Source organism: Molothrus aeneus, chromosome 3, assembly GCF_037042795.1.
Source record: "Molothrus aeneus isolate 106 chromosome 3, BPBGC_Maene_1.0, whole genome shotgun sequence".
NCBI lineage: Eukaryota > Metazoa > Chordata > Aves > Passeriformes > Icteridae > Molothrus > Molothrus aeneus.
In genome coordinates, this window is record NC_089648.1 from 97,749,486 (window position 1) to 97,777,183 (window position 27,698).

Genomic DNA, 27,698 nt, shown 5'->3' on the forward strand with positions numbered 1-27,698 from the left:
TTAAAATAAAAATATAAATCAGTTTCAATAAAATATCTTAAAAAGTCTGTCTTTCCTTATCTGGGAATAAGGTGAGTGACTTCATCTTCTATCTAGCAAAGACTATTTCCTATTACATTTACAGATGTTTTCTATGTGGTCTACATTGGTTTAGAGATATTTTTGAACTGTAATTCAGATAAGCTATATTAAAGTTCTTCATGCTGACAAAGTGCAAACTTTTAGGGGAACAGATTGTCCTTGTGTCCTCTGGCTTGGGTTTTGTCATGCGGACATTTGAGTTCCTCTACCCTATGTGCACTGGCTGCAGAAATCTGGAATCCTAAGGAAGTTGGGAAGCTTTTAGCATGTGAATAATGCTCCTGTGCTGAAGGACTAAAAGCATTTAATGAATACAGTAGCAGCTGTGTGTGCAGACACGATGGTAGAATAGATTCTGTGGTAAATCTCAGAGATAATGAAGAACCCAGGGACCACTTTGAGGTTAAAATAAATGCAGGCCTGCAAGAAATGTGATTTCTTCTGTCATGAACTCCGTATATGGATGGAGCACTCTAAAGATTCTTCACCATTTGGATTAATAATGATGAAAAAGAGACAGATTTCTTATGATTATCTTGTTATTCTTAACAAGAATCACAGAAAAGTTCAACTCAAGTATGTTTTCTCTTTATATAGCGGTATAATATGAGGCATTCCTTACAATAGCAATGACTACATTAAAAGCAGCCAATAAACCAAACATTGTTTACCTGCCATATCTTATTTTGATATAATTTTAAAGATAGAATGTTATGCATTTTGTGATTGTTTTGTGATAGAAAATTACTCATTACTTATAACATCACTTTTTAGCTCATTGATTTACAACTTCTGAATCAAAATATTTCCATTGTGTAAATATTTCAGTACATGAATCTGCTTCCATATTTAAAAGGTATTTTGAGATGACATTTTATTTATTCCAATTTTTTTAACATGTCCACACCATTTAAGTAAACCTGGTCTTAATCTTTTCCAGATACTATTTAACTGGAACTTAGTAAATTTACTACATTCAGTTGTTATGACTCTCAGTACTAAAGTTTGATCTCTGTTGCAGTTGTCGATGGCTTCTATTGTTTGTGCAACCCAGGATATGCAGGATTGAAATGTGACCAAGACATTGATGACTGCATAGTCAACGCTTGTGAACACAATTCTACATGTGTTGATCTACATCTGGTGAGTAGCAATTTAGCAATTTTTTTAATTATAATGATTTTTACGCTATCATTCTAAAACCTAAAGCAACATTTTTCTGAGTTCTAAATGTCCTCTTGATCCATACATCCACATATCAAGGGCTTTATAATCTTACTTTCCAGACACTGGTATTTTTGTTTATTTGTAATTTTATAGGCAGTGGGAAAGAGAAATGTTTTTATAATTTAAAAGCAGTTACTAGGTCAATGTGGTTATATAGGGAATTCAAAAGGCACAGAAAATTTTCTGCTAGGTGTATTTGTGACCTCATTTTAAGTGACAGGAATACTCATTTACACCAATTGCACTGGCTTCAAAGGGACTTAAAAAGTATCTTCCCCAAGAAAACTGATTTACTTCAAGTACTTCGGCATTTATTTTCAAAATTACACAGATATGTTTGTTTCAGAGATATGAAGTGTGTTAAAAATAACATGTCTTAGAAATAAAATCATTCTATCACCTGATTCCTCCATGAGAGGAAAGATGACAGAGATTCACATGGTGTAAACTTCAACACCAGAGGTGGCCCATGTTCTCTGTCACTCGTTCCAGGAATCTGTCAAGAAGCAATTTGTTTTCATTGTACTCAACAGAGACACTAAGATCATACAGCAAGAATATTTTCCTTAAGAAGCATTCAGGCTGTCAGAGAAATTACCAGTTAAAAAAAATCAAAAAAAGTGGAAGAAAGTTTAGCTTTTTTCTTTCTTATTCTAGTTTCTACCACCACATTTGTGAGAATACTAAACTGATAAATGTAGAATTCAAATTATATTATGAAGCTTAAATGTAGGTGACTGTATATGGAATGAACTAAACAACTAATCACCAGTCAAATATCACTGAGGAGATAGGCAGCACAATCCACAGTTCAGCTTCCCACTATTTGAATCTTCACTTTGGGTGACCTGAACAACCCTGTAGGTACCACTGACTGCTACACTATTGCTGAAAGTGTTTGCAATTCCAGGAACCCTGAAGTGTATGAGAGGTGTTGGTTTTGGGGGTTTTCCTTGCTTGGTTTCTTTGGTTGATTTGCTTTTTTTGTGGTTGGTTGTTTGTTTTTGCTTGCTTGCTTGTCTTAGTACATGCATAAAGAAACTGCATTTTTTTTCTGACAAATCCTGAGGGTAATCAGCAATTGTCACTATTTCCTAAACTTGAACCAAACTTATCTGTTTCAAAAGAATTTTCTCGAATTCTCTAATTTCCACAGATTTTTCTTACTGTACAATATTTTGGACGGGGCTTTTTAACATGTTTCAAGGACTAGTCAACACCTTGGACAAAATCCAGTGCTTGATATGGAGACCACAGTTTGTGGTGCTTTTGTTATTGTCTTCGGATACTATTGTAAATGCATATTTTTCTACCACTAGACTGCAGATAACACTTCAAGATCTCAAACTGGACACATATTGCCATCTTAAAGTCAGGCTAGAGAGCATTCCACAAAATAAATGTTATGCCTCCCATTCATGTGTTGTCTTATTCTGTAGGAGAGTGTGTTGCAAATGTTGACATTACAGGTATTATTCCTAACTGCAGCTGATCTTTTAATTGAGACTGACAAAATGGAGTTTTGTATGCAGTTTAAACAACATTCTTCCCAAAAAATAAGGGGCTGGAAATGGAGAAAAATACAGATTTTTAATAAAGTTAATCTATTTTACCCCTTGAGAATTTTGGCTATGCTTCACCAAATGAGTTGAAATATTGAGCCAGGAAAATTTAATCATTTGGGCAAAATTTAGCATGACAAAGGATAGTAGCTCACTGCAATTTCAAACACTGTTTTAATTTTTTCTTCACATGTCTTTCATCCATTGTTTTTCCTTGACTTATTTGTGTTTATTTTTGTTCTGTAGTTCCTATATATTTCTCACCTTGTTTGTCACAGGCCTATGCAATTTTGCTTTAAATGGAACCCAGCACAGCAAATCAGTGAGATCCATTCAAACTACTGTTTCTGAGAAAGCATGACATTCAAAACATCAATGTGGATACAGTTAGTATCTACAGAAAATAAATGCTGCAGAAACTTAACAGCAAGGTGTCATATTAAACTCTGTGTTTGATCCTTTTCAGGCTTTTTCAAAAGTTTTCACCTATGTTGTCAATATTACAGCAACCATTTATGTGAAAGGATTCATTTTGATGTTGGCTATTACACATTCAAAATTTTCAGTATTTTTTTTTCATTACAAGATTGTTCTTTGGCATTTTTAAGAACAGCAAAATTTCACTCTTAAACCCCCCCTCCCCCAGCCAGAATGGGTTTTGCTAATTAGAAAAGTAAGTTATTTTGAAAATAAATTGTTAATTTATGGTATTATTTTGCTATAGTAATAATAATTGATTTCTATTCAATATTTAAATTTCTCCTTCTCTATTCTTCTCCAGAGTATACTTACTTAAACTAACATTTATTATATACATTTTTGAAATAACTTTCATGTGGATCATCTTTTAAGTTGAATCTAGAAAGGGACCTAAAACACTTGTTCACTAAATGATTGCATTATTCAGTTACATGTCACTATATTATTTCACATACTATGTCCTTCTTATTGTATTCATGATCAAAGTGTACCAAAATTTTTCCAAATAATATTATCTGTTTATACATCAAGTTTCCTCAGTGATCAACAGGAAGAGGATTAATAAATTAACACATATTCATAAAAATGGAAGAGGACTTATCCCTTCTTTTTCAGCAGCTATAAAATAACAGATAATGGATTAACAATCCTCTAGAAAATTAATTTTTAACAACACAGGCTCTCTTTACCCTCTAAAAGGTAAAAAACTGGATGATAGGAAGTAAGTGAAGCATAATAAAGGAAGATTTAAAAACAGATGGAGATCTCAGGAGTTTCATAATTTCTGCATCAAATACCATTTTCTTTCAAAGTTATATTACAGCAGCCTTATTATACAAGTCAAAGACCAAAGATCTGAATGTGAGAAAGGACTGCAATATGTCCTCTAATTGCAACATATATTTCACAGACTTTACCTTGGCTTTTTGTGGGGGGGGGGGGGGGGGGGGGCGGGTGGCATTAAACAACTGGACTGTGGGATGAATCACAGAATAATTTACTTTGAAAAAGATCTTCAACTGTAAGCCTAACACTGCCAAGTTCATCTCTCAGCCATGTCCCCGAATTCCACATGTACACACCTGGTTAATAACTTGAGGCATGGTGACTGAATCTCTTCCCTAGGCAGCCTGTTCTAATGCTGGACACCATTGACATTTTTCCTAATATCCAGTCTAAACCTTCTCTGGTGGGAGATCAGGATAGGTGAAATACAGAGTTTAATCACACAACTACATCAGCATTAGGAGATTCTGATTTTCTACTGCATCTGAATATTCCAGTTCTCCAAGAGTTATATACCAGCAAGTTATTATATGACAGAACAAGCCACTGTCAGTGGCTTGTTCTGTCATAATATAGAGCATATTAGACCCTCTGGTGGCTTGGGAATAATTAATCAGCTACCCTTATAGAAGCTTCATTCTACAGTCAAGCAGCTCAAATACCTTTGATGCATTTTTTCAAGGTAAGGATGAATTACCATTGTCAGAATGACACTTGCAATATGTATCCTTCATTTTTGGTGTTGGTAATGTGTTATAATACAGAGCCTTGAAATTAGATAGCAATGTTATACTAGCAATGCCTCAGAAAGAGCAGGCACAAGAAATGACACTCCTGAGGGCTTGATCCAGCTGCCAGCTAAGGACCACACAGCCACTAACTCACCCTGTTCTTTCTATGGGATGGTGAAGACAATAGAAAAAGAGCAAACAGAAGAAAAATAGTGGGTTGAGATAGTTTAAAAAGCAAAGGAGAGAGGAGGAAAAAAGAATAAAACAAATGCTGTGATTCAAAGGCAATGGCTCAGAACTTCCATGTGATCACTGCTGCCCAGCCAGCATCTGAATAATGGCTACCTTATGGTAGAGTTTCACCAGAGTAATTTTCAAATTCCTCTTTAAAAAGTTAAAATAATTAAATCAAGGTATTGTTGGGGGACAAAAAGATATGTTGTCCCTAATGATTTATGTAAGATCAGATCGTGTATACAGTCTATATAACACAAAACATTATTTTGGGGTATTTGCATTTAAAAAAAAAAGAAAAGAAAATAGTATCTTAACAATAGCTCGGAATTTAGTTTTTGCTTGTGTTGTTCTGTATGTCAAATTATAATGCAAATCCTGTCACTTTATTGTATGTGGAGACTCATGCAGAAAATTATAATAGATGTTTCTTTTAGAGCTTTGTTTCTGGAAGCTAGTATTTCTCTGTACTTACCACATAGTAAAGTAAAGAAAATAAACTGTAGGTAAAGTTATAGTTATATGATAATGCTTGCACTGCAGTCCCATGTCCTTCTTGTCATTAACTCTCTATCCTTTTGAATTTAAAGGCAATTATTTCCCTTTCAATAATATTTAATGTTATGGAAATGAGCTTTCCAATAAAACAATGGACAATAATGCTAATTTGAACTGGAAGAAGAAATATTTTCTTGATTGGCTTCTGTTTTTAAACTGATAAGGGAGAAAAAAAAGTACATATAACAAAGTGAAATCATGTAATTCAGGTCTTTTAGGAACCTATGTTCTGGGTTGCATGGAAAGCTTGTGTGAAGGGTGGAGAGAGATTTTTTTTTTAATAACAAAAACAAATAGAGTTGACAGTTTAAATTTCAAGAACAAGTAGATTAGCTTATTGCATAAATTGTGAAAAAGATTTGGAAAGAGCTCTGGCATTGAGGAATAAAGTACATGGTAGCTAACTGTTAACAGCTTAAGTTACCCAAAAAGAAATTAGTCAGGTCTTTGGACTAACTTAAAACAATTTCTTAAATTGGTACACTACACTTAATTTCCTTGTAAAACTGAATTTTTTGTGCTTTATGCTAAACAGAGAAAAGAACAATAATGATCTCTAAAGCCTATAACTTATTTTAAAACATCGAGAAGCACTCAAAGTGCTTCAGGAGGATCATCTTCCTAGGTGATGAGAGCAGGTGATCTGACATTTGGAAGGAAATAAAAGGTCTGCAGATAGGTCTGCATCAATGAAGTTTCTAGATTTCTGTGGGAGTGGAAATTATCTAAGCTTTAAACAAAGCAAACAAGCACTGCCACAGAAGTTGGTCTGAAACCTCAACTTAACTAAAAGACCACTTACCATGAATGGCATCCAGTGTACATAACAAATGACAAGCTCTTAATGGTTCCCAGGCCAAATAAATAAATTCAAGCTGACTTCTCTGTGACTTAAAGTTATGCACTGACCTCATTGAGAGTACCCATGTGGTGAAACTGTGAATGCAGGACAAATAAGTTTCATATTGCCAATTATACACCCTAGAGAAGAGCTGTACAGCAGCTGTAATTCACCCAAAAACTAGCAACTGCAGCAGTTCTTCTGCTAAGTTTTGCTGCTGATACAACTCACTGTGTTGCCCTAAAGATTTGATTCTCTATCCCTGAAATATTTAATCTCCCATGTATATTTAGCTAAAAAAAAAAAAAAGGAACAGTCTCTTCATAGTCCTTCAATAAAAGGTTTTTTCAAGACTATTGAAATGCCTCCCTCCTCTTCCTTGTACTATAGTGAATATAACAGTAAAAAGACTGAAAACTTAGTCATTATTTGGTGTACTCCTTTATGTTCTAATAAGTCCAGTTGAGTCAGAGACATTGGACTACACAAAATTAACTATTGATTTACTAACTTAGGATAATGTCCTTGGTATTGATCTGTGGTATTATACATTACCTGGATAGAGTGATTATGATATTTATGCTTTACTCGTCTAATTGAAAGATGATTTTGGCAAACAAGTATCATATTTCCATTTATTTGTTTTATTTATGACATTATTTTAACATGTTTTAATTTCATATTTTTGAAAGAAGATGCAGATATATATAAAAATTTGCAACTTCAACCAACAATACCACTAAATACCACAGGAGTGAAAGCCTTCTATTATCTTTTTCATAAACTGAATTTTAAATACTCTACAGAATGAATAAAACTGTCACAGAGTGGAGGAAATGGAGATTAAGAGGAAGTTAAAGATTGGCTTTCCAATGAGACTTGTGAACAGAAGGCAAATCAATGTGGTAAAGATACAGGAAGGTAGTCCCAGATGGTGTGCTTTAAGTTTTGCCCACAGTGAGGAGGCTGGACACACAAAATCAGTGACAGCAGGGAAAGTGAAGAACTTCACAACATAAAGAAGAAGCTGGAGAATTGTGGCCTACTTGTGGAAAGCATAACCCTAAATTTGATTTGTGCACTCTATGGAGACTAATGCTACGCTTGAGGTGGGAAATTAAGGGTTTGTACCTTTGAAGGCATTAAAAGACTGGCAGTGGTATTACAGAGACTTGAAACTACAAAATGTCATTGATTCATAAGGAAGGGAATTCTGAAAAAGGACACTTACTGGCAGAGAATTATGTGATGGCATGTACTTAGCAGACTTAGAGAGCAAAAGGTCATGGAAAGGTACAGGTCCACAAGGGAATGATTCTGAAACAAGTTAAATGGTGAAATCCATAGGTGCTCAGCCACTCTCTGAAAGCTTCCCACGTATTTGTCCTTGCAACACAACACACAATAATTAACTGGAAGAATTAATTAAATATGAAATAAATTCTCCATATAGCAGCAAGGGTGTTTTCTTCTGCTTAAAATATATTAAATAGCTTTGCACCTGTTTACTTTTCTAGAGAAAATGTGAATGTTACTCCCACTCCATCAATTATGAATTACAGTATGGTATCTCTTCCACAACAAAATAAGTTCTGCAGGAGTAAAGAACAGTCTCTTATTTCTGTTTGTATTAAAAAAAAAGTGAAATAATTCGCATAAAACATGTACAACTGACAAGTTATGTATTAATGTTTTTCATCCAAAGAGTAGGAGGTCATTTTCTAGTTTAATTAGGTCTCTTTAGCTGCTCTTCAGGCTTGGGAAAATTATGTAGCACTTGGAAAAGAAAATAGCCCAGAGAAAGACTTGTTATCCCATTTCTTTTAGTTATTTTAGAGTTCTCCAATATGTCCTCCTTTAGATTTTAATATTCTGTTCCAAGGATTGAGACTAAAAAATTTTACTGTGAGTGTGATGAGTCACAGGAACAGGTTGCTCAGAGAAGCAATGGATGCCCCATCCCTGGAAACAAACTGATCTAGTGGAAGGTGACCCTAACCAGGGACCATATCTTGCAGTATTATTTGTTTGTTTGTTTGTTTGTTTGTTTGTTTGTTATCATTTGACCCCTTTCCTTTTTTGCTTATGACAATTGAAAAGAAGGAGCTGAAGAACGCCTGTGACAATTTACTAGGTCTTATACTACTAGGCACTGAGTTACTTGTTGTAAGAGTCAATTGCTCTTGTTTCTGTTGCTTAGCTAACCTTTTTCAGAGAAAAAAAAAAAGCTAAATTATATTAAAGGTATACCGTGTTTGTATAGAATCTGTTTTTTTGCATAACAAAATTCTGAAATATGCTGAGATGTTTCCAAAAGAAAGCAATTTTCAAGATTATTCTAATAGCTTATTCTTTTACAGGAGAATTGACTCTGAAAGCACTGGGAAAACATTTCATTCATTAAGTGAGCAATCATATAAATTGATTTCTGCAGGTCTGTTAGGAATTGTGAAAATGCAAGATTATGTCATATGTGGTTGGACTGAAATCAAAACTCTTGACCAAAATTTCCTTTCAAAATAATCATTTTAGACTTTGAATATTTCCTCATTACTCTTCCACAGTACTTCTCGTAAGGGCTATTGAAACCCTAAGTAGGGACACCCCTGCACATACACCTATCAGAACTACTGGTTAACCAGAAGCTTTCTGAAGCACTAATTACATATGCATTTTCTTCTTTGAGACATGATGCCAAGGCTCTCAAATAGTTAAGCATCTTCATCAACTTAGGATCTGTTGTAAAAAAAGAAAGCTTATTTAGGGTTCTCTAGTAATATTTTTAATAATTCATGAATCTTTTATGCTAAGGCAAAGACTTGATATATTGCATAAATGCTTTACTATGTTTGTTTCAGTACAGCTTTAATACCAGCCAGCACACCCTGGATGTCTCAATAAAATGTATTTCTATCCAGATTAATTCTGTTCTAATCAGACACTGTATTTCTCATATTTCAATCTAGTACTGGTTTTGAGCTTAATTTGTACAGAAATATGTTTCTTTTTATACGTAAAGCAGATTATTTTAAACAAAAGCTTCACCACATTAATGTAGACTCGCTTTCTTAACAAATGTCTATAATGTAGTCTGAAGTACAAATACCTCTGCAATTTCCCTGGGAAAATTTCTGAATTTCATGTTTGGTTTTCACTCATTCACACATGCTCAGTGGAACGAACCATTAAGTGTCTGGAGAACAAGAAAGACTGAGGTACAGAGGTGACGTGTAGTAATTCCTTGCATTCCACCTATGTTTTGTCCCCTTTTTTTTCCTTTTTTTTTTTTTCTAACTGAGGAAATTCCAATTATTGCCACAATTTTTGTTCAGGAATTGCTAGACCTTCTGTAGTGAGAATAATGAAAAAGCAAACAAACAACCAAACCCAAGAACAAACCAAGAAAGAAAATATAAGAGAATTTCATCAGAACTCCCCCTGAGGTGAAACTAAGAAGCAACAAAACATGAAAAGAATTTATGAATTTCATTATGTATTTTTATTTAATGAGTATGTGGAACAGGTTCACTGTCCTTGCAGCAGATGAGGGACTGGGAGTTATGCCAAAAAAGTGTCCAAACCAGCTGAGCCTGAAGCATTCAGCAGCACAACAGAGAACAGCAAGTGGCAGTATGGGGGGACTCCATGCTGGGGATGAAGGCCCCCATCTGCCAATGCTACCTGCTGTTTAAGTAGGATTGATGCTTTCCAAGGGCTTGGATTTGGGTTGCCGTGGTGAGACTAACTAGGCTTGTCCAGCCCTGGGATTTTCATCTCTTGCTGCTCTTCCATGTAGGTACTAATGATATGGCCAGAGCAGACCTGGAGCACACCATAGGTGACTCCAGGTCTCCAGAAGCATGATAAAGGTTGCTCCAATGTTTTTTCTCTACAATCCTGATAATGAGAGGAAGTGCCTGAGAGAGTATGGATAAATCCTGCTGGTCAACAACTGCTTACATAACTGGTATTGATAACAGAGTTTAATCTTTCAGGACCATGGGACTTTCCCACAGGACTGAGGCTAGGAAGATGTGGGATTGAGTTGTTTAAAAGGGACAGAAGTATCTTTCACAACAGATTGGCCAACCAAAATCAAGTGAAGAAGTGACAGACTCAGTTGTCAAGCAAAGGGTGCTAGTGATTTAGAGAGACCTTCTGATAAAGGTTAGGACTGTAGAGGGCCCACTTCTCTCAATGAACAAAAAAAAAGGAGGTGCCAAGGGGACAGAGTCATGAAGAAAACTATCACACTTTTTCTGAGAAATTAGTCTGACTGTGTGCCCATCTGAGGTGCCAATACATTAACCCCTGCAGTACCCCAGCAAGTAAAGAAGACAGAGCCAGACTTTTCTCAGTCCACAGTGGTCCTCAGTCAAATAGGCAAAGGCCACAAACTGAAATAATTCCGGGTCTATTAAAATGTAAAGAAAATTTTTTTTACTATAAAGGTAACTCTGAAATAGTTTGCCTCAAAGTGAGGTATCCATCCTTGAATTTATCAGAAACTCAACTGGATGAGGTTCTGAGCAGGCTGTTATAGTTGACCCTGCTGTAAACAGGGTAATGGAACAGGGGAACTGGACAATCTCTAGAGGTCCCTTCCAGTGTCTACTTATGTATGATTTTTCAGTTCAGAAACTTGATACATGTATCTCATCAAAACACCTACAGTTTAATAAATACCTTTCACAACAGTGATATAAATCTTTATGGGAATGGTTTACAGCTATAGAAAAAACCAAAAATAGAGTCCTAGAATTGCATTGCTGAAATATTTTACATTGAGAATTGATAGAAAGGTGGTTCACACTTGTTGCAATCACTTAGGTGGAGAAAATTATGTCATCAGAAAGTGGCACTAAAATATTTCCATTAGAAAATGCAGCAGTAGTTTATTTAACAACTGTTCAACTTGAGTGCAAATGAGGATATTCCTACAAGGATAGGAAGCTCAAGTGCTTTTGATACAATCTTAGAGTAAAACATTTGAGATTGACTTGTGTGAGGATAGAATCAGACTTTTAGTTACTAGTCACTAGATTATATGTGACTTAAGGTCACATTTCTATGTTTTTCTTACTTAAACAAAAAGTGTTCTGTAAATGGATCTGTAAATTTAGTTATGTAGGTACTTCACTGAAAGCGTGAAGTAGTCACAGTGGAGACATTCTGTGTAAACATAGTATGTGTTGGTCAGAGAACAAGGCATCATAAATCCAAACCCATTTCAGATTCCAAAACTTAAAAGGAAAAATTCTGTCTTTTTCACTCATATTTTATAGTATACCTGAATTAAGGGTATTACTGAATTAAGGATATTACCTGAATTAAGTGTAATACTACATTAGCAAGAAACATAGATAACCCCAGAGTGAAAAAATGAGTATTGAGAGCTGACTGCAAATTATATACTTGTTTGGAGGGAGAAGCTTGCTATTGTTTGGACTTTTGAAGAGCATTAGGTGGGCACATTTTCTGTTTCAGTTTCTTTCAAAGTGATTGGATTTGTGTACACTGAGACCACTGTATGACAAAGCACATTTAATTGAGGACCAATGAGAAATTCATGTCCAAAGCTTAGTCCTTGGGTAAACTAAAACACTAATGAGTCACAACCATAAGAACTGTGACAACGAGAAGCATATGAACACATGGTCGATTTTAAATTTTTTTGGCCAACAGATTCATAAAGGACAAGTCTTTTGAAACAGCAGTTTGTGATCTCAGTATGGACAACAGCTTGGAAATCTCTGGCTTTAAGTCTGCCCCTCATTAGTCAGCTGAGATACTCAAATTAAGTGTAAATGTACTGATTGCCTATAAATGTTGTCCATATGTTTGTCTGGTTTTGTGCCCACTGGAAAATCAGTGATCCATTTAACACAGCCAGACAAAATGTGCCAAGTGATTGAAAGAGTTTAACTCTTGCTGGTCTTTAACAGTGCATGTCATACCACTTCAATGAAACCCAGGTTTTGTGCTTTGAATAAATTCTGCATATTGTCCCAAGCCCTAAAAGATGTCAGAAACTCGATTTAGGCTGTTCTTACTGACAATCTGCCTGTTGGCAGAGGTATAGTATTGAACTGAACTGAACCATGAAGGAACCAGCTAGCTGTTAGCACTGCACTGACAGATACCATAGAAAGTACCATTTTCTCTGAGAGGTGAGTGCCTAGAGGCTTTAGGTAGTTTCACCATATGATAAACTTGACATATATCTTAGTGTAACATCTGTCTTGTTGCAGTTTAGTTAGAGATATGAAATACAAGCCTAGTAAAGAGTTATTAGTTCCTTAATTCTGAGTACTACAAAGATATTTTGTTTCTTGATACGTGTTCCTTGAGGTGCTGAGTAGTGTTCAAGAACCTTGCCCAAATGCAATCACTGAGATATAGAAACAATGAAGATAAAAGAAAAAGATCACAGGTGGAGGATTGCAAAAGTTTACAAACTGGTCTGGCTTCTTTCAGTTTATGAGTGCGTAAGCTATATCTGAAATGTCCTCCAAAACAAGTATCTGCACCTCACAGATTTTGTAGAACTATTTTAGAGTCCACAAAACTGTTAGAAATTTCTCATGCAAGATTAATATTATCAGATAATTTCTGATTTTAACGTTTGCAAACTCTAATAAAATATATGCATTATTTTTAAAAATAAGCTCAGAAATATCAAACTTCATCTTAAAATTAGCTTAGTCTGAAAATACAAATATAGTGTAAGAGACTGAGTTTCATTTATTGAGCTGATTTGGGGGTGGGGGAGTGGGGGATGGTGGATTTTTTTTGTTTAGGTTTTTGGGGTTTTTTTTTGTGTCTTTTGTTAGGAAAAACAATGTATTTTGTACAGCAGAGAAAAACATAATACACTTTCTGATTTACTCTGTTGCCACTTGCTGCTTAGTTATACATCTGAGATGACTGTCACTAAATGATTTCTGAATACGTCCAAAACTGAAAAGCATCTGCAAGCAAAAGTCCCAGTGCTATCAAGAACAAAAATGCACATTCTGCATGTGTATCCACATGGGAAAGACACAAAAGGCATATCAAAGAGTCTGGCATTTTCATTTTATTACCTAGGCAGCATTCCCAGTTTCCTCTGGCTGTGGACATATGCTTTTTAGTCAGGTTGTGATACTTGTTTCATGCTTGAGGAATGAACAATAATTGAGACAGTGTTTTTTACATGCTTTAAATATGTCAACTTTATTAGTAACTGTAATTATGAACAGTAGGCCAAGTACACCTTCTCACAGTACCTGCTGCCATGTAGAAACTCAGATCTTTCTCCTCAGCCTTCATTATGTACATCTGTAGCTTCCAAGTTCCCAGCTCTATATTACTTCTGTTGGTTTTGGCTGTGTTCCCAGTTTGTTTTCCTACCTTCCAGGCTCTCAGTTTTTCTCCACTAAACCTTTGTCAATAGAAAAATCTATACTATTTCTATTAGTAACTGTGTGCCTTTCATTAAGAGAGATTAAAAGAATCTTAGGTTTGTTCTATGTAATGCTGAATTGTAACTGACCAAAGGGAGAGAAAGGAACTGCACAAAAGAAGCAAGTTTTTCAAGTTTTTAGTGTGATTTTTAGCAATAAAAACATCCCTTTGAAAAAAAAAAAAAAGAAAAGAAAAGAAAAAAAGAAAAAAAAAAAAGACTGGGGAGAAATTGTAATACTAATCATGGCTTTCAGCATTAGAAGAATGAATCAAGAGGTGCACCAAGACCCCACCAATTTAGGTGGAGTTTCTGGAGTCTCCATCTCCACTCCCACCTACTTAGCATGATAGAAATTTAGACTAAATTTGGGTTTAGACAAAAAAAAAAACTCAAATAAATGCATATCAGGAAAAAAATATTCAGAAATTGATTTTAAAACTGGGTAATTAATACACAATAGTTGTTTGATATAAAACCAATTTTGATCCAGTTAAAGTGTCTTGAATGTCATGGATGCTAAGAAAATCCAGACTTTTACAGTCTTAGGCTTTTCTCCCCTGTCTTTACTGAATATATCTCCTCCTTACAATAGTTGTCTAAATTTTTAATTTTTTTGAATTGCCCCAATTATTTCATTGCTACTGTCAGATGTATAATTTTTTTCTTATGATGCTGTTGATTCTCAACCCCAAAATTTCCTTTAGTTTCTAAACTGTCAGATAAGCAGAACACATCAAACACAGCCTTTATTTAACAAGGGTATATCACAATGTCTTTGTTATCTCTTTTTGTCTCTAACATGTAGCTGAGAGGAAAATGCACTGCAGATTTAATTTCTATGTCAAGGTTTAACCCCAGAGAGCAATTAAGCACGAGAGAGCTGCTTGCTCACTCCACATCTTGGTGGGGCAGGGGAGAGAATTTGAGGGATAAAAGAATGAAAACTTGGGGGCTGAGAAAAGTTTAATGATTGAAGTTAAATCATTAAGAGAGAAAGAGATGTTAAATCCAACGAAGATAAGTGATGCAAATGAAACCAGTTGCTCAGCACCAACAAACTGATGCCCTGTGGCCTGCACTACTACCCAAGCAGTAGACCCCTGGCCAGTTTTTCACCATTTTTGTATGTTGTGCATGGCATCACAGCTGCCCTTTGGTCAATCAGGGTCAGCTGTGTCCTCTTACAGCCTTGTGCCTGCCAGCCTACTCAGTAGCAGGAGAGCATGAGAAGCTGAAAAGTTCTTGACTTAATGTCAGCTCTGCTCAGCAACAACTAAAATGCCATGCATGTTATTCTCATCCTGAATCCAAAACACAGCACTCTACCAGTTACTAGGAAGAAAATTAGCTATCTCATCCAAACTAAGACACTAAGGAAACATCATTCTCCAGAAATGTAAAAGTCACAGCAATGATTACCTGGTTACAGCTGAGAAATTGTATTTTGGGATGTCTCCAGGCCATGGTTAGAGTCATAGAATCAGCTATGGTAGAAACCTCCAACTTCAAGTCCAACTCTTAATCCAGCTGTGCCAAGTCCTCTACCATGACCCTCAGTGCCACATCTACACAACTTTTAAATACCTCCAGGGATGGTGACTCAGCTACTCCCCAGACAGCCTATTCCCCTGCTTGATAACCTTTTCCATGATTTTTTTTCCCCCTAAAATCCCATCAAAAGCTTCCCTTATGCTACCTGAGGCCATTTCCTCATTTCCTGTCACATGTAACTTAGGAGAAGACACCCATTCCCACATTGTTAACTGTGCTTTCAGGTAGTGCCAGGGGGTGATAAGGTCCCCCCTGAGTCTTTATGTCTTCAGTATAAACAACCAGTCCTCATGAGAATTTTGCTCCAGACCCTTCACCAGCTTCATTACTTAAGTACTTTTTATTATGCTGACATTTCTTTCTAATGGAATGGTCATTCCAAACATTTTCCTACCTTTTCCTTTTAACATAAAAGTCCCAGTTGGCTTCTCATCTTCATGCTTTAGATGGACGATTCATTATGAATTAAGGGTTTGTATTCTCAATAAGTACCATCCTGTTTGTCTTAGAAAATTGAAACCTCCTTCTTCATCTATTATTGAGTACAATTGTGGCAGCTAATCCAGAAGACTGCTTGTACTGTTTTTTTCCATATATATTAGTAAACAAATATTCTTTATTCCTGGTCAGAGTATGCATGCTTAATGAAATACCAAAACAGCAAGATGATCTGGTGCACTTCTTATCAATCACCTCATGATTTCTAGATGTACAGAATTTTAGAGAGCTCTGCTGTGTTTTCTTCAGCTGTATTACCTTTCCATCATGCACATATTATGTGAGTGAAAAAAGAGCAGGGACAATGCTTGAAATAATTTTTATTTTTAAAGTAACTTCTAATGTTCAGTTTTTTAAAGCAGTAATATTTTCTACATTTTCATACACTTTTCAGAAACAACCATTTAATCAGAGACAAATAACTTATTTACATTAGTATTTTAACAATTATACTACCATGCACTTCCTTCGTAAATCAACTGGTTCTAAGAAACTGGTTCAATTTTTTCCCACTAAGTTAACCTTGATATTACACTTTAAAAAATATTAGACTAAAGCTTTCTGTTAAAGTTAAGAAAAAGAAAAATAAAAAAAAAACCACCTATACCCAGAATAGTATTGATTTAATATCAAAAATTGAATTTTTTGCTGTCGCTTCAACTCAGGGCTTTATGGCCAAATCTTAGAGTTTTATGGGCTTATGGTCAAAGTGAAATAGTTGAACCTATAATTTAGTGAGATATATAAAAAGTAAAAAGAATTTTAAATGTTTATTTAGAAGACAGGTAAATCTTTGCTTTTTTGTATCTTAATATCTTTAATAAAATATTTTAAGAAAAGTTATGCTGTACATGCAGAAAGGTCCCCTCTGTCTCATTCTTTCTCTGATTCTGATGTCTGATTTCCCACCAGAAACTGATGCCTTGTGAAGGCTGACCTAGAACAGAGGCTAGATGGAGTTAAAAAATAAAGAAGATATTTATTAAAAGGCCTTAATGGATACACCTTGGGCAGCACAAGAGCCCAGCCAGGGCTACACCCAAGATGAACCCAAAATGGTCACAAAATGGAAGATTGGTCATGAGGTCTCACATTTTTATAAGTCTTGGTCTATTAGCATATTGGAGTTAATTGTTCAAGTATAGCTTTAGCCCATGAAGTCCCATCCCTCTTGTTCATCTTTCTTCAATCCACCATTTTTTATGCTCTTGGACCTGAAATTTGGATTGGTTGTCCTTGGTACCCAGCTAGAGAAGGAATTAATTTGTCTCCCTACTCTGTGACTCTTCAGAGAGCTTACCATCCCTTAATATGAAGCTCAGAATACACACTAAAGCAGCACAGAATCTGCAAAATATAAAAGCTAAAACTTAAGGCATTATTTCAAAACATTATTTTGAAACCATATAGTTACAAACAAGTGGAATGAGTTTCAACAAGCACTTTATACGAAAGTTTTGTAAAAAGAGGACACTGGCATTGGTTATTATGTTTGCAAATGGTGAAAAACGTTGAGGAATTCCTGAAAAATAAGTAATTTGTGAGAATAACATTTATTGGCAATGTATTCTTTGGATAACTTTTATTTGAGACTGCACTGGGAGAATTAATTTCCTTCTTTTTAGACCGCATTGAGGTGTAAATTACAGAATCACAGAACATGCTGAGTTGAAAGGGCTCCACAAGGACCATCAAGTCCAGCTCCTGGCATTGCAGAGCACTGTCCCAAAGAGTCACACCCTGTGCTCAAGAGCATTATCCAAACACTTCTTCAACTCTGTCAGACTTAGTGCTGTCTCTGCTTCCCTGGGGAGCCAGTTCCAGCCTCCCCACTGTCTGGGAAAAGAGTCTTTTTCTAATGTCCAACCCAAACCTTCCCTGACAGTACTTCAGGCCATTCCCTCAGGTCTTGTCACTGTCACCACAGAGAAGGGATCAGTGTCTGCCCCTCCTCTTCCCCTCATGAAGAAGTTGTAACTGTGATGATGTCTCCCTTCAGTCTCCTCTTCTCCAGGCTGAAAAACCAGGTGACCTCAGACACGCCTCGTGAGGCTTCCCCTCAAGGTCCTTCACCATCTTCCTTGCCCTCCTTTGGACGCTCTCTAATATTTAAATGCATGTATGTGTTTTGATTTTTCAGATATTAGCATTTTAATATTATTTCACATAGAATTGTTGTACCTCAGGACAAAAAAAAAAAAGAAATTACACTGTAGATGACAAAAGAAGAGTAGGGATCTTGCATATAAGTCTTGACAAACCATGGTCATATATTTATCTGCCTGAGATGGCTGGTAGAAAATACCCTGTGGTGATCTACATCCAGTTCTCACAGTGCTCTTGCAGTCCTTTTCTCTCAGCCTGCAGGAAACACATTTATCCACAGCATTCCTCAATTCTTACTTTAACCCATTAACAGAAGATGATCAAAATCAGATTTGATTAAGATCTAAAAAGGCTAATAAAGATTGTTTAGTCAGAGTTTACATCCCTTCATGCTCTTGCTGCTCTGAATCTTCAATTTCCTATCTGTCTTGCCTATCTTATTTTTTTAATACTTTCCCCTATTTAAATCTCTCTGATTCAGTTTATCCCTCCGGTATCTACCACTGTCTCCTCACATTTCCATTAAGTTTGCACTTCAAAATTGGGGTTTGTTTTTCAGTTTTCTTTGTTTTGTTTTGTTTTTTGTTTTTTTTTTAAATCCTGTTGGTTTATAATATCCTTCGGAATCATCCCCTTAGCTGCAATGGCTGCACAAATCCCACCCTTCATCCAGTTCCTGCCAGGACCTGGGTGGAATTCCATGAATAGAAGAACATGCTACATTTTTAGGGGTGCAGAGAAGGAGGGAGAAAGAGAGAAGAGAGAAGAGAGAGGGGAGAAAAAGAAAGAGAGGGTCAGTGTCTAATAATGACAAAATTGCAATCACACTAATAGGAAAAGAAAAATAATATATCACATTTGTATAAAAATGTCAGTCACAAATTAGCTTTTTGTGCGGCTTATTGATGAGTTGCTGATCCCATCAGTATGCTGCTGAAATCCAAAGCATGAAGAAAAGCTCTGACTTTGCACCACCATCATAAATTGTAATAGATTTAATAAATAAGGCTAGTGGGTACAGTGTTCGCAATACCATTAAAAAAGTGTGGGCTTCCTGATGTCTTGTAGGCAAGCACCTTCAATATCCAGAAATAGAACTTCATTAAAGTAATAAGAGGGAAACTCCAGGAAGACCAGAAAAATGCAAATTGCTAAAGATTGCCCTTAATAAGATCAAGCTCTCCCAGGGAGTGGAAATGAGACAGAAAAAGTTATAGCTAAGATTAAATATTTTTACAGCCTTACAAGATTAGAATAAAAGTCTTTCAATTTCTTACTATCAGAGAGAAAAAGTCTTTTTTTCTCTCACATGAAATATGAGCTAACAGGTAAAGAGTGGTTAACCTCTACCATACCAAATACAGATTGAACCATAAAATCCAAAGTAATAATTTCTTAAAGTATTACTTCCCTAAGCTCACAGTATAGTCAAATTACTGCACAAATGATTGATATTTTATTGCCTCATCCAAAATAATACTAAAATTAATTTTAACTCTGTATTAAGAAAATAGAGAAAGAGGAGAAAACACCTCTTAACATTTGAGTGTGAAGTATTAAGTTAGGATTTTATTCTAAGAATACTATTCCCTTTTATCCTATCTGTACAAATGTTTCATAATGGAAGTCTCTTCTTAACAGTCCTTTAGTATGCTGAAAAATCTATAATTAACCTGTAATTTTCAGGAAAAGGAGAGACACATTACTAAAATTTTGAGCTGGTGCTGTTAAAATCATGTTCTGATTTTCAAGACAAAGTACAACAAAGACATTCTAAAGCAGAGAGGGAAAACCTGAGACTGGTATAGTTTTAGAAAAATGAGGAGGGCTGGTAATGCTCTTATCCCTCAGTTTATCTAGTTTGTTTCTATTTTTACAGTTCCCTTTTCTCTCTCTCTCTCTTTTTCTTGTAGGAAACGGCATGTTTAAAATGGTGGCAACCCTTGAGAAAATATAATGCATCTCTTTTACTTCTTGTCCGACAACCTATTTCTAAATTTTTTAAGTGAAGTATAGTTTTAAGAAAAAACCTTAAAAGTCGACTCTCATTGATTTTTCAATTAAATAATTTGGATTTCAAAAGAGTGCTTGTACTTGACTTTTGGTGACTTATTTCTAAATTGTGTTATGCAACAACTAAATTAGACTGTTGGACACAATTTGTGCTTTTCCCAGAAAGTATTGATTCTTATAACAAGCCATTCTGAGATCATAAGTATTACAGAAATTCCCTTGCAATCAGAAGCTGCTATGAATTTTCCATTTGTGGATGCAGCTATCAGTAGGTAACACTGATAAACAGACTGATCCAAGTTTTTAGTGTATGAACCAAGAGCGCTGAGATTTAGTTTCCAATACAGAGAACATGTATCAAACATCTGAAACACTATTTTTCCATTTTATCTTGGAGTAAATTCTAGAAAACTGGGCTGTGTCTAGTGCCTCAGAATCTGGAGACACTGGAATTTCTGTTTTGAGAAACCCAACCTGTCTGGTTCCAGGTACCCAATGTCCTTCCAGGAGCTGTGACACTGGGCTCAGAATGGCAAAACTCTTGATAGAAAAGATGCTGAACTTTCTCACAAAAGAGAAAGTGCAAGTCTCACAAAGACATGCACATTACCTGGGCATTAGCAAATGTCTAGAAGTATGAGGTAAATACATGGGAAAGTTTTCACTACATTTTAAATTTCTCTGCTTACTGCTCTAATTTAAAAAGTAAAGATTGATGGCATATCTCTGAAAACAAGCACAGCCAAGCCACAAGAGTTGCAAATTCAGGTGAGTGGGGATACACGTTCTCATTCTTCCAAATTACTTTCCTGTAATGTATTATAACGAAATGTTCTATAAATTTAAAGTAGGGATGAGTGAAATTTCAAAAGAGGAGACTTGACATCAAATAATGTTTTGAATCTCTGGGTGCTTCTAAGGATATTTAGTTTGAAGTATTTTTGGAGCACTCTGTTTCTTCAACTTTCCCCTACTTTTGAGCCAGAGGTTGGCAAAAATGGCACTTTGTGGTGACTGAAGTGTACTGATGTGATACTGGTTGCACACTTAAGATCTGAATTTGAATGAGCTGGTATGTTAAGGGAGGAGATAGCTTTGTTTTATGGAAACCGGTAGTTGATCTTCTGCATTTTCTTACTTTATTTAAAAAGTTACGAGCTGCAACACCAGGTTTGTAATTCAAAAGCAAGATGTTATTTCTGTTGTTCAGTACTTGGACTGTTCCTTTGGAATATCACAGTTAATTCCCACAGCTCTCCTGTTACCTGAGATCTAACAGCAAACTGAAAGCTTTGGACAAGCTTTTAGGGGGGCCAAGTTCCTGTCAGTACTTTGGTTTAAGAGGAATGTGTTCATGACCTTTCTCTAGTCATTGAACAATTGAGCTAAACGTCAACCCAGATACATTGACCAAAGGCTGATACTCAAATGTCTGTCACTAGCTGGATTAGTTATTTGGTTTATTTTGCACAAACAACCTAAGGCTGTTGCTTTCCATTAGTTTTCCTGTACTGTTCAGCACCTGTCATGTTGATGATGATTTGATTGGCACATTTCCTAGTAAGCTCTCTAGGAGAGAAACAAAAGAAAGGTGTAAAGAGAATAAATGGCAGCAGTCAGGAAGCAAAGACAAAAAAAAGACTTATCACCTATTATTAATTAGGTCTCCAACTGACTTTGGTTTGTTGTCATAAAATTATTGATGGATACGACCAGTACCAAATCTTATTTTTTCCCTAAAATCCTTCATCTTTCCTTAGAAAAATCTTTCCTTATTCATATCAACAGCTTTTAAAACACTTCGACTGTAACATTTTTTTTATTAATGATAGTTCTTAAATACCTTTTATGGTTTTCTATGTCCATATTTCTTGTAGCATCTCATAAAATAACATTTTGAATTTACTAAAAGCATAAATTCACAGAGATTTGGATTTATTATTAAGTATTTTTCCTTTTTTTTCCTCCAAAAATAATCCATACATAATGTTTTACATTGTCTATACTCAAATGGAATATCTGTGTCAATACTAGTAAAAGCCATGTTGCATGTTTGCATGCCTCAGCATGTTATGGGTGAATCTCCACACAGAAAACCAACCCCAACAAGATTTACGCTGGACTTTGAGAACTGTCTATCTTGTTTGAGCAGTGATGGAAATAATTGATTAAATTTTAAATGTATAGGCCAGAATTTATTTGCATGTTAAATGTAACGTGAAATCTAAAATAATTTTAAGAGAGGCCAGTTACTAGCATTAGCTGTGGTTAAATTTGGAGAGAACAAAAGTTTCACGAAAATATACATTTACAAAAAGTGTCATTTTAAAATTATCAGTATCCAATACAGCAATAATTATGGTTTTTTTAACAAAGCACCATTCTATAAAATGGTTGTGTATAGAGACCTGCAGTGCAAATAATAAGTGTTCCCATTTAAGATAATTTTCTTTGTGGTTACAAATTACGGTGAAGTTCATTTAGAGTTATAAATACACAGCATGTCTAGATGCCAGCCATATTTTAAGCCAGAAGTTGCACTGAATGAAAATGCAAGATTCTCTTTTCTAATGGTGTGCTATTCAAATATGATGAAAATCTTACTTTTTTGCATAAACTTATTAAATGTTTTTAATATAAAAATAATTATTATAATGTAAAGCAAAAACTCATTACAACTTACTTAATTTTACCTGTACCAGCTGTTTTAAATATGCTTTCTTGTTCATTTAACTTATTCATTATTTAAAATCATAGAGAGATGAGCAAATTAAAAATGTTCCTTGTTTCTCCTGTAAGCCTTGCTTGAAATTTGAATTAAAGAAAACCTGGTTTTTCCTTTATATCAGATGTTATCTAATTTACAGTAACTTAGGTTACAAAAGATATAAGTGGTTTGGAAGAACAAATAAATATACTGGTCAGCATCTTTATGATATAACTGTATAGGAAAAGATATATAAATAAAAATTGAGAATTTAGAAGTCTTTAAAAATACCTAGCATTACCTAATGCTACCTCAACTTCTGCCGATAGCTAGTACTTAATATTAAGTTATTTACCCTACTATTTCACAATGTTAAGTGCTTAATACAAAACACCACATAGGCTTTGTAACTTACATAGCTAGAGTAAAATAAAGTCTTATTTTTTAATAAAGTAATAGATAAAAATACATCAGTTAGTGATTCTAATAATAAGATTCAGTAAAAAATTTTGGTGATTTTTAAATAGTAGTCTTATCAGAACCTATCACTTGCATTACTGTTTAGAAATTATATTTTTAATTGTAATTTTTCATTACTTCTGAATCCACGCTTCACACTTTTTCCCACCTTATTCTTTTGTATCACCTATTATAGTCGTTCTTCCAATTAACATCAGTATTAATAACCATATAGCAAACCTCATGACACTCAGCCCCAGAGGTGTTTCTTTGTTGTGAGTTAAACAATCTGATTATTACAGCGCTATTAACTAATATTAGAGCAAGCCATGTATGTCTTTTAGAGCAGCAACAACAGAGCTAATTGCAGATTTTCTTTGTGTCAGAAGTCAAATTTCCTTAATTTGTGGAGCAGCACGGTTAATACATTCACTCTTCCCACAACCTGTGAAGAAAAGGTAAATAATTCATTATCAGAAAAGTAGTGTATTTGCTGGGACTTCACTTGGCATAGGTCTGGTTTTAGCTCAGACTTCTACAGTAAAAATAAAAGTAAGTGTTAAACCAAATGAAGATGAACAGATACCTTGGTTTTCTTTTTGTTCTATTTTGTTTTTAAACAAGCTTGCTTATTTAGGAAATAAATGCAAATAGACTAGCACAATGAAAACAATGCCATAATGACAAATAGCAATCTAATTTTGTCAGTTAATATGTATGATTACATAAATAGTTAAATCAATAATAACTTAAAAGTAAAGCCCTTTACTACTACAACTCAGAAAAGACCCTTAAATTAAAAAAGGCTGCATAAATATGGTAAGGACCTCAATATGGTTTAGAGCAATTGCAAATATGATTTCACAGATGCTTACATTTTTATGTTCACATTTATTTCACAAGGTTAAATGAACTGCTGTTAGCACAAACAAAATGAAGTGTCATGAAGGTTTTCTGTAGGAAAAAAAGCCCTGATTCCGACAGACAAGAGTTTTGTGATGAGTTTTCCATAGAGGCTGGAGTACATCTCCAATTTTGTGTCAATGATGAGTAGTCATACAATAGGTTTATCTTGTTTGGCCTTAATGGATAAAGGGTTGCATCCCAAGAAATGGTCTGGCAGAATAATTTGGAACACAGAACAAATGGATGTTTCTATGTTTCCTTTTGTGTGTTTCTGTCTCCAGGTGAGGTATTTTTTGTTCTTTCTGTGAATTAAAACTTTAAAATCCTCCCAAAAATTCTCCAACTCCATGGGTATCTTTAAAAATTAAATTAATTCAGTTTTATTCTCTAGACATGGAAAACATATCTGGAGTATATTCTGTATGATAAAAATATCTATCAACCTAGATATACACAGGACAGGCTTGACTTGTTCATAATTTAGATCTTTGTTGTGTGTAATGAACATTTTTCATTGCAGTTTCTGTTTACCAGATGTTCAGCTGCCATTTCCTAGTGAAGTAACATTGACTAGGGCTTAAGAAAATGATTATTTCTTCATTTACAGTTTTGGGAAGGGGAAATATGCAATTGCTCTTAAATGGCGCTTTCTTACAGCACACTGTAAATTGCATTAAGACATGCTCACATGCATATGTGGTTCTAGATATGTGTGCAAGGGATCAGAAATTTTTTTACCCTAGCTGGTAAAATCCACTCTTCTTTAGCAAACGGTGGTACATATTGTACAAGGAATAACTATAGTGTTATTGTTGCATGTATTGTGTTCTTTAGAGGACAAACAAAAGACAACTTGCAGGAACTTAAAGGAGCCATTTATTTTAATCTGTCTCCAATGGATAGTAATACATAGTTACAGTAAATAAAGGGGAACAACATATAAAGAGGTATCAAATCCTATTCCTTCAGTCTCTTGCTTGATCCCCCATATGCTTTCTATTATGCAGCTTCTTGTCGTTTTATGTTGTTGGTGTGAGCTGTGCCCTGACTGCCATCCCAGCTCTCTCAGCCTTTTCTCATCTGAGAGATGTGTAACCTCTTAGAAATGTTACTGGCTGGACTCTTTGCAGTAGCTCCGTATCTCTCTTGTGCTGCGCAGGCACAACTGACACGGCACTTAAGGTGGGGCCTCACCAGGACTGAGTAGAGGGAAGGATCACCTCTCTCAACCTGCTGACAGCATTCCTCCCAATGCAGCCCAGGATGCTCTTGTTCTTTTTGGCCACCAGGGCATACTGCTGACTCTTGTCCAACTGGGTGTCCACCAGACCTCTCAGATCCTTCTCTGTAAAGACTTGTATCTGTAAAAAACCTTTTTATCTGCTTACATATTTTTTATTGTAACACTACACTTTCAACTACTGAACAACTACTGAGAGATGAAATATTGTGTAAGAATTTTTAGTTTTTTCTGCACATATGCATGATATACATAAATGTGAGTGAGGTTTTGTGCCTGATGTGACAATCCTCATGTAATGAGAAATCTGCAAAGAACAGAATTTCAGCATCTGATTGACAGATAATTTTAGTGGGACTAGAAAAAATATTGCTGCTTTCTAAACAAAACTGTTGGCAAGCCTCCTTTCACTTCTCATTTTGTAATCCATTTCTTGAAGATTTTTTTGGAAACAAGTTGTTATCTCACATTCCTAGTGAAAACCTAACCTGACAATAGAACAATTTTTAAGTGTTTGATGGTTACTCATGGGTATGGATTAGTAGTGCCCATTTTTTTCCCATTTGACACAGATAAATATGCAGAGAACTGAGATATTTGGGTATGGCTATTATCACAGATCACAGAATATTCTGAGTTGAAAGGGGCATACAACGATCATCAAATCCAACTCCAAAGCTAATATCCCATATGGGAATAGAACCTTGGTGTTATTAGCACCAAGGTTCTATTCCCTTATGGGAATCCATGTTGTAAACAACTGAGCTAATCTCGGGGTCAATATGTGATAGGAAACACCAGCCTGTGGACTAGTAATGTAAATTGTCTCAAATGTATGGTTTTTTCTTTCTTTAGCACAAGTCTCCTTTAGTCTCCTATCATAAAGTTATTAATATTGGAAAAACTCTAAGATCACCAAGTCCAACTGTCAATGTAGCACCGCCATGTTCACCACCAAACCATGTCCCCAAGTGCCACATCCACATGTTTTTTTGAACACTTACAAGATGGTAACTCAACCACTTCCCAAAGCACTCTGTTCCAAAGCTTGACTATTCTTTCAGTGAATAAATTTTTCCTAGTATACAACCTAAACCTCCCCTGGTGCAACTTCAGGCCATTTCTTCTTGTTTTGTCACTTCTTACCAGGGAGAAGAGACTGATCCCCATCTTGCTACAACCTCCTTTCAGATGGTAGTAGAGATGCATGAGGTCTCCCCTTAGCCTCCTTTCCTGCAGACCAAACAACCCCTGCTCCTTCATCCAGTCCCTCTAGGACTCATTTTCCAGACCCTTCACCAGCTTTGTTGTCCCTCTCTGGAATCAGTCTAGCACCTCAATATTCTTCATGTAGTGAGGGACCCAGAACTGGATACAGCACTCCAGGTGTGGCCTCACCACTGCTGAGTACAGAGTGACAATCCCTGTCCTGGTCCTGCTGGCCACACTATTGTTGATACAGGCCAGGATGCCTTCTTGGCCACCTGGGCACACTGGTAATGTTCAGTTGCTGTCAACCACCCCCCACAGGTCCTTTTCCATAGGGCAGCTTTCCAGTCACTCTTACCCCAGCCCATGGCACTGCCTGGGCCCAAGGGCAGGAACCAACACTTGGCCTTGTTGAACCTCACACTGTTGAACTGGTCTTGGCCCATTGATCCAACCTGTCCAGATCCCTCTGAAAAGCCTTCCTTATCCTTCAGCAGACCAACATTCCCACAAAACTTGGTTTTATCTGCCCATGTTCCATGCCCTATCTTAACACACAAAGATACTCTTTCATTGTATTTCCTGACTTTTAGAGTTTTTCTCAGTGAATTTAGAACATCCATGTCACGGAAATCATGCGTGTGTCCCAAACAAACATAGCAGCAATGTTCATCAACGTTAGCACAAAACAAGCAGAATGCAGCTTGAGAAAATATAAATCACAAATATACTACATACAAGTTGGTTGGTGCAAAAATTGATTTGAACAGATATGATAGAATATACATATAAATAACTTCATTTGAAGTACTGGTATCAGTGGAGCTGTTCCACACTCCAGGACAATCATACTGAGTGTAACTTTAAATTGTTATTTTCTTTCTTTTTTTGTTATCTTTGCTCCAATAAAATATTTCAGGCTTTTAATTGGTCAGGAGAGTGTGTAAGAGTATCATTACAGAAAGATCTGAGTCAACTGTTCAATCTGGACTCCTTTCAGAGTTCTGACCCTTAATTTATTATATTTTTTAAAGTATATTATTAAATAAATCCCCTTTGCTT

The 27,698-nt window shown here is 35.6% G+C and overlaps 1 protein-coding gene across 1 annotated transcript in view; it reads left to right on the forward strand.

The window, feature by feature from the left end:
• The window catches only part of EYS (eyes shut homolog), a 723,503-nt gene that overhangs the window by 250,964 nt on the left and 444,841 nt on the right, over positions 1-27,698 (forward strand). Inside the window, 1 exon segment of the mRNA XM_066547467.1 lies at positions 1,103-1,224. Coding sequence (XP_066403564.1) covers positions 1,103-1,224 — 122 coding nt within the window.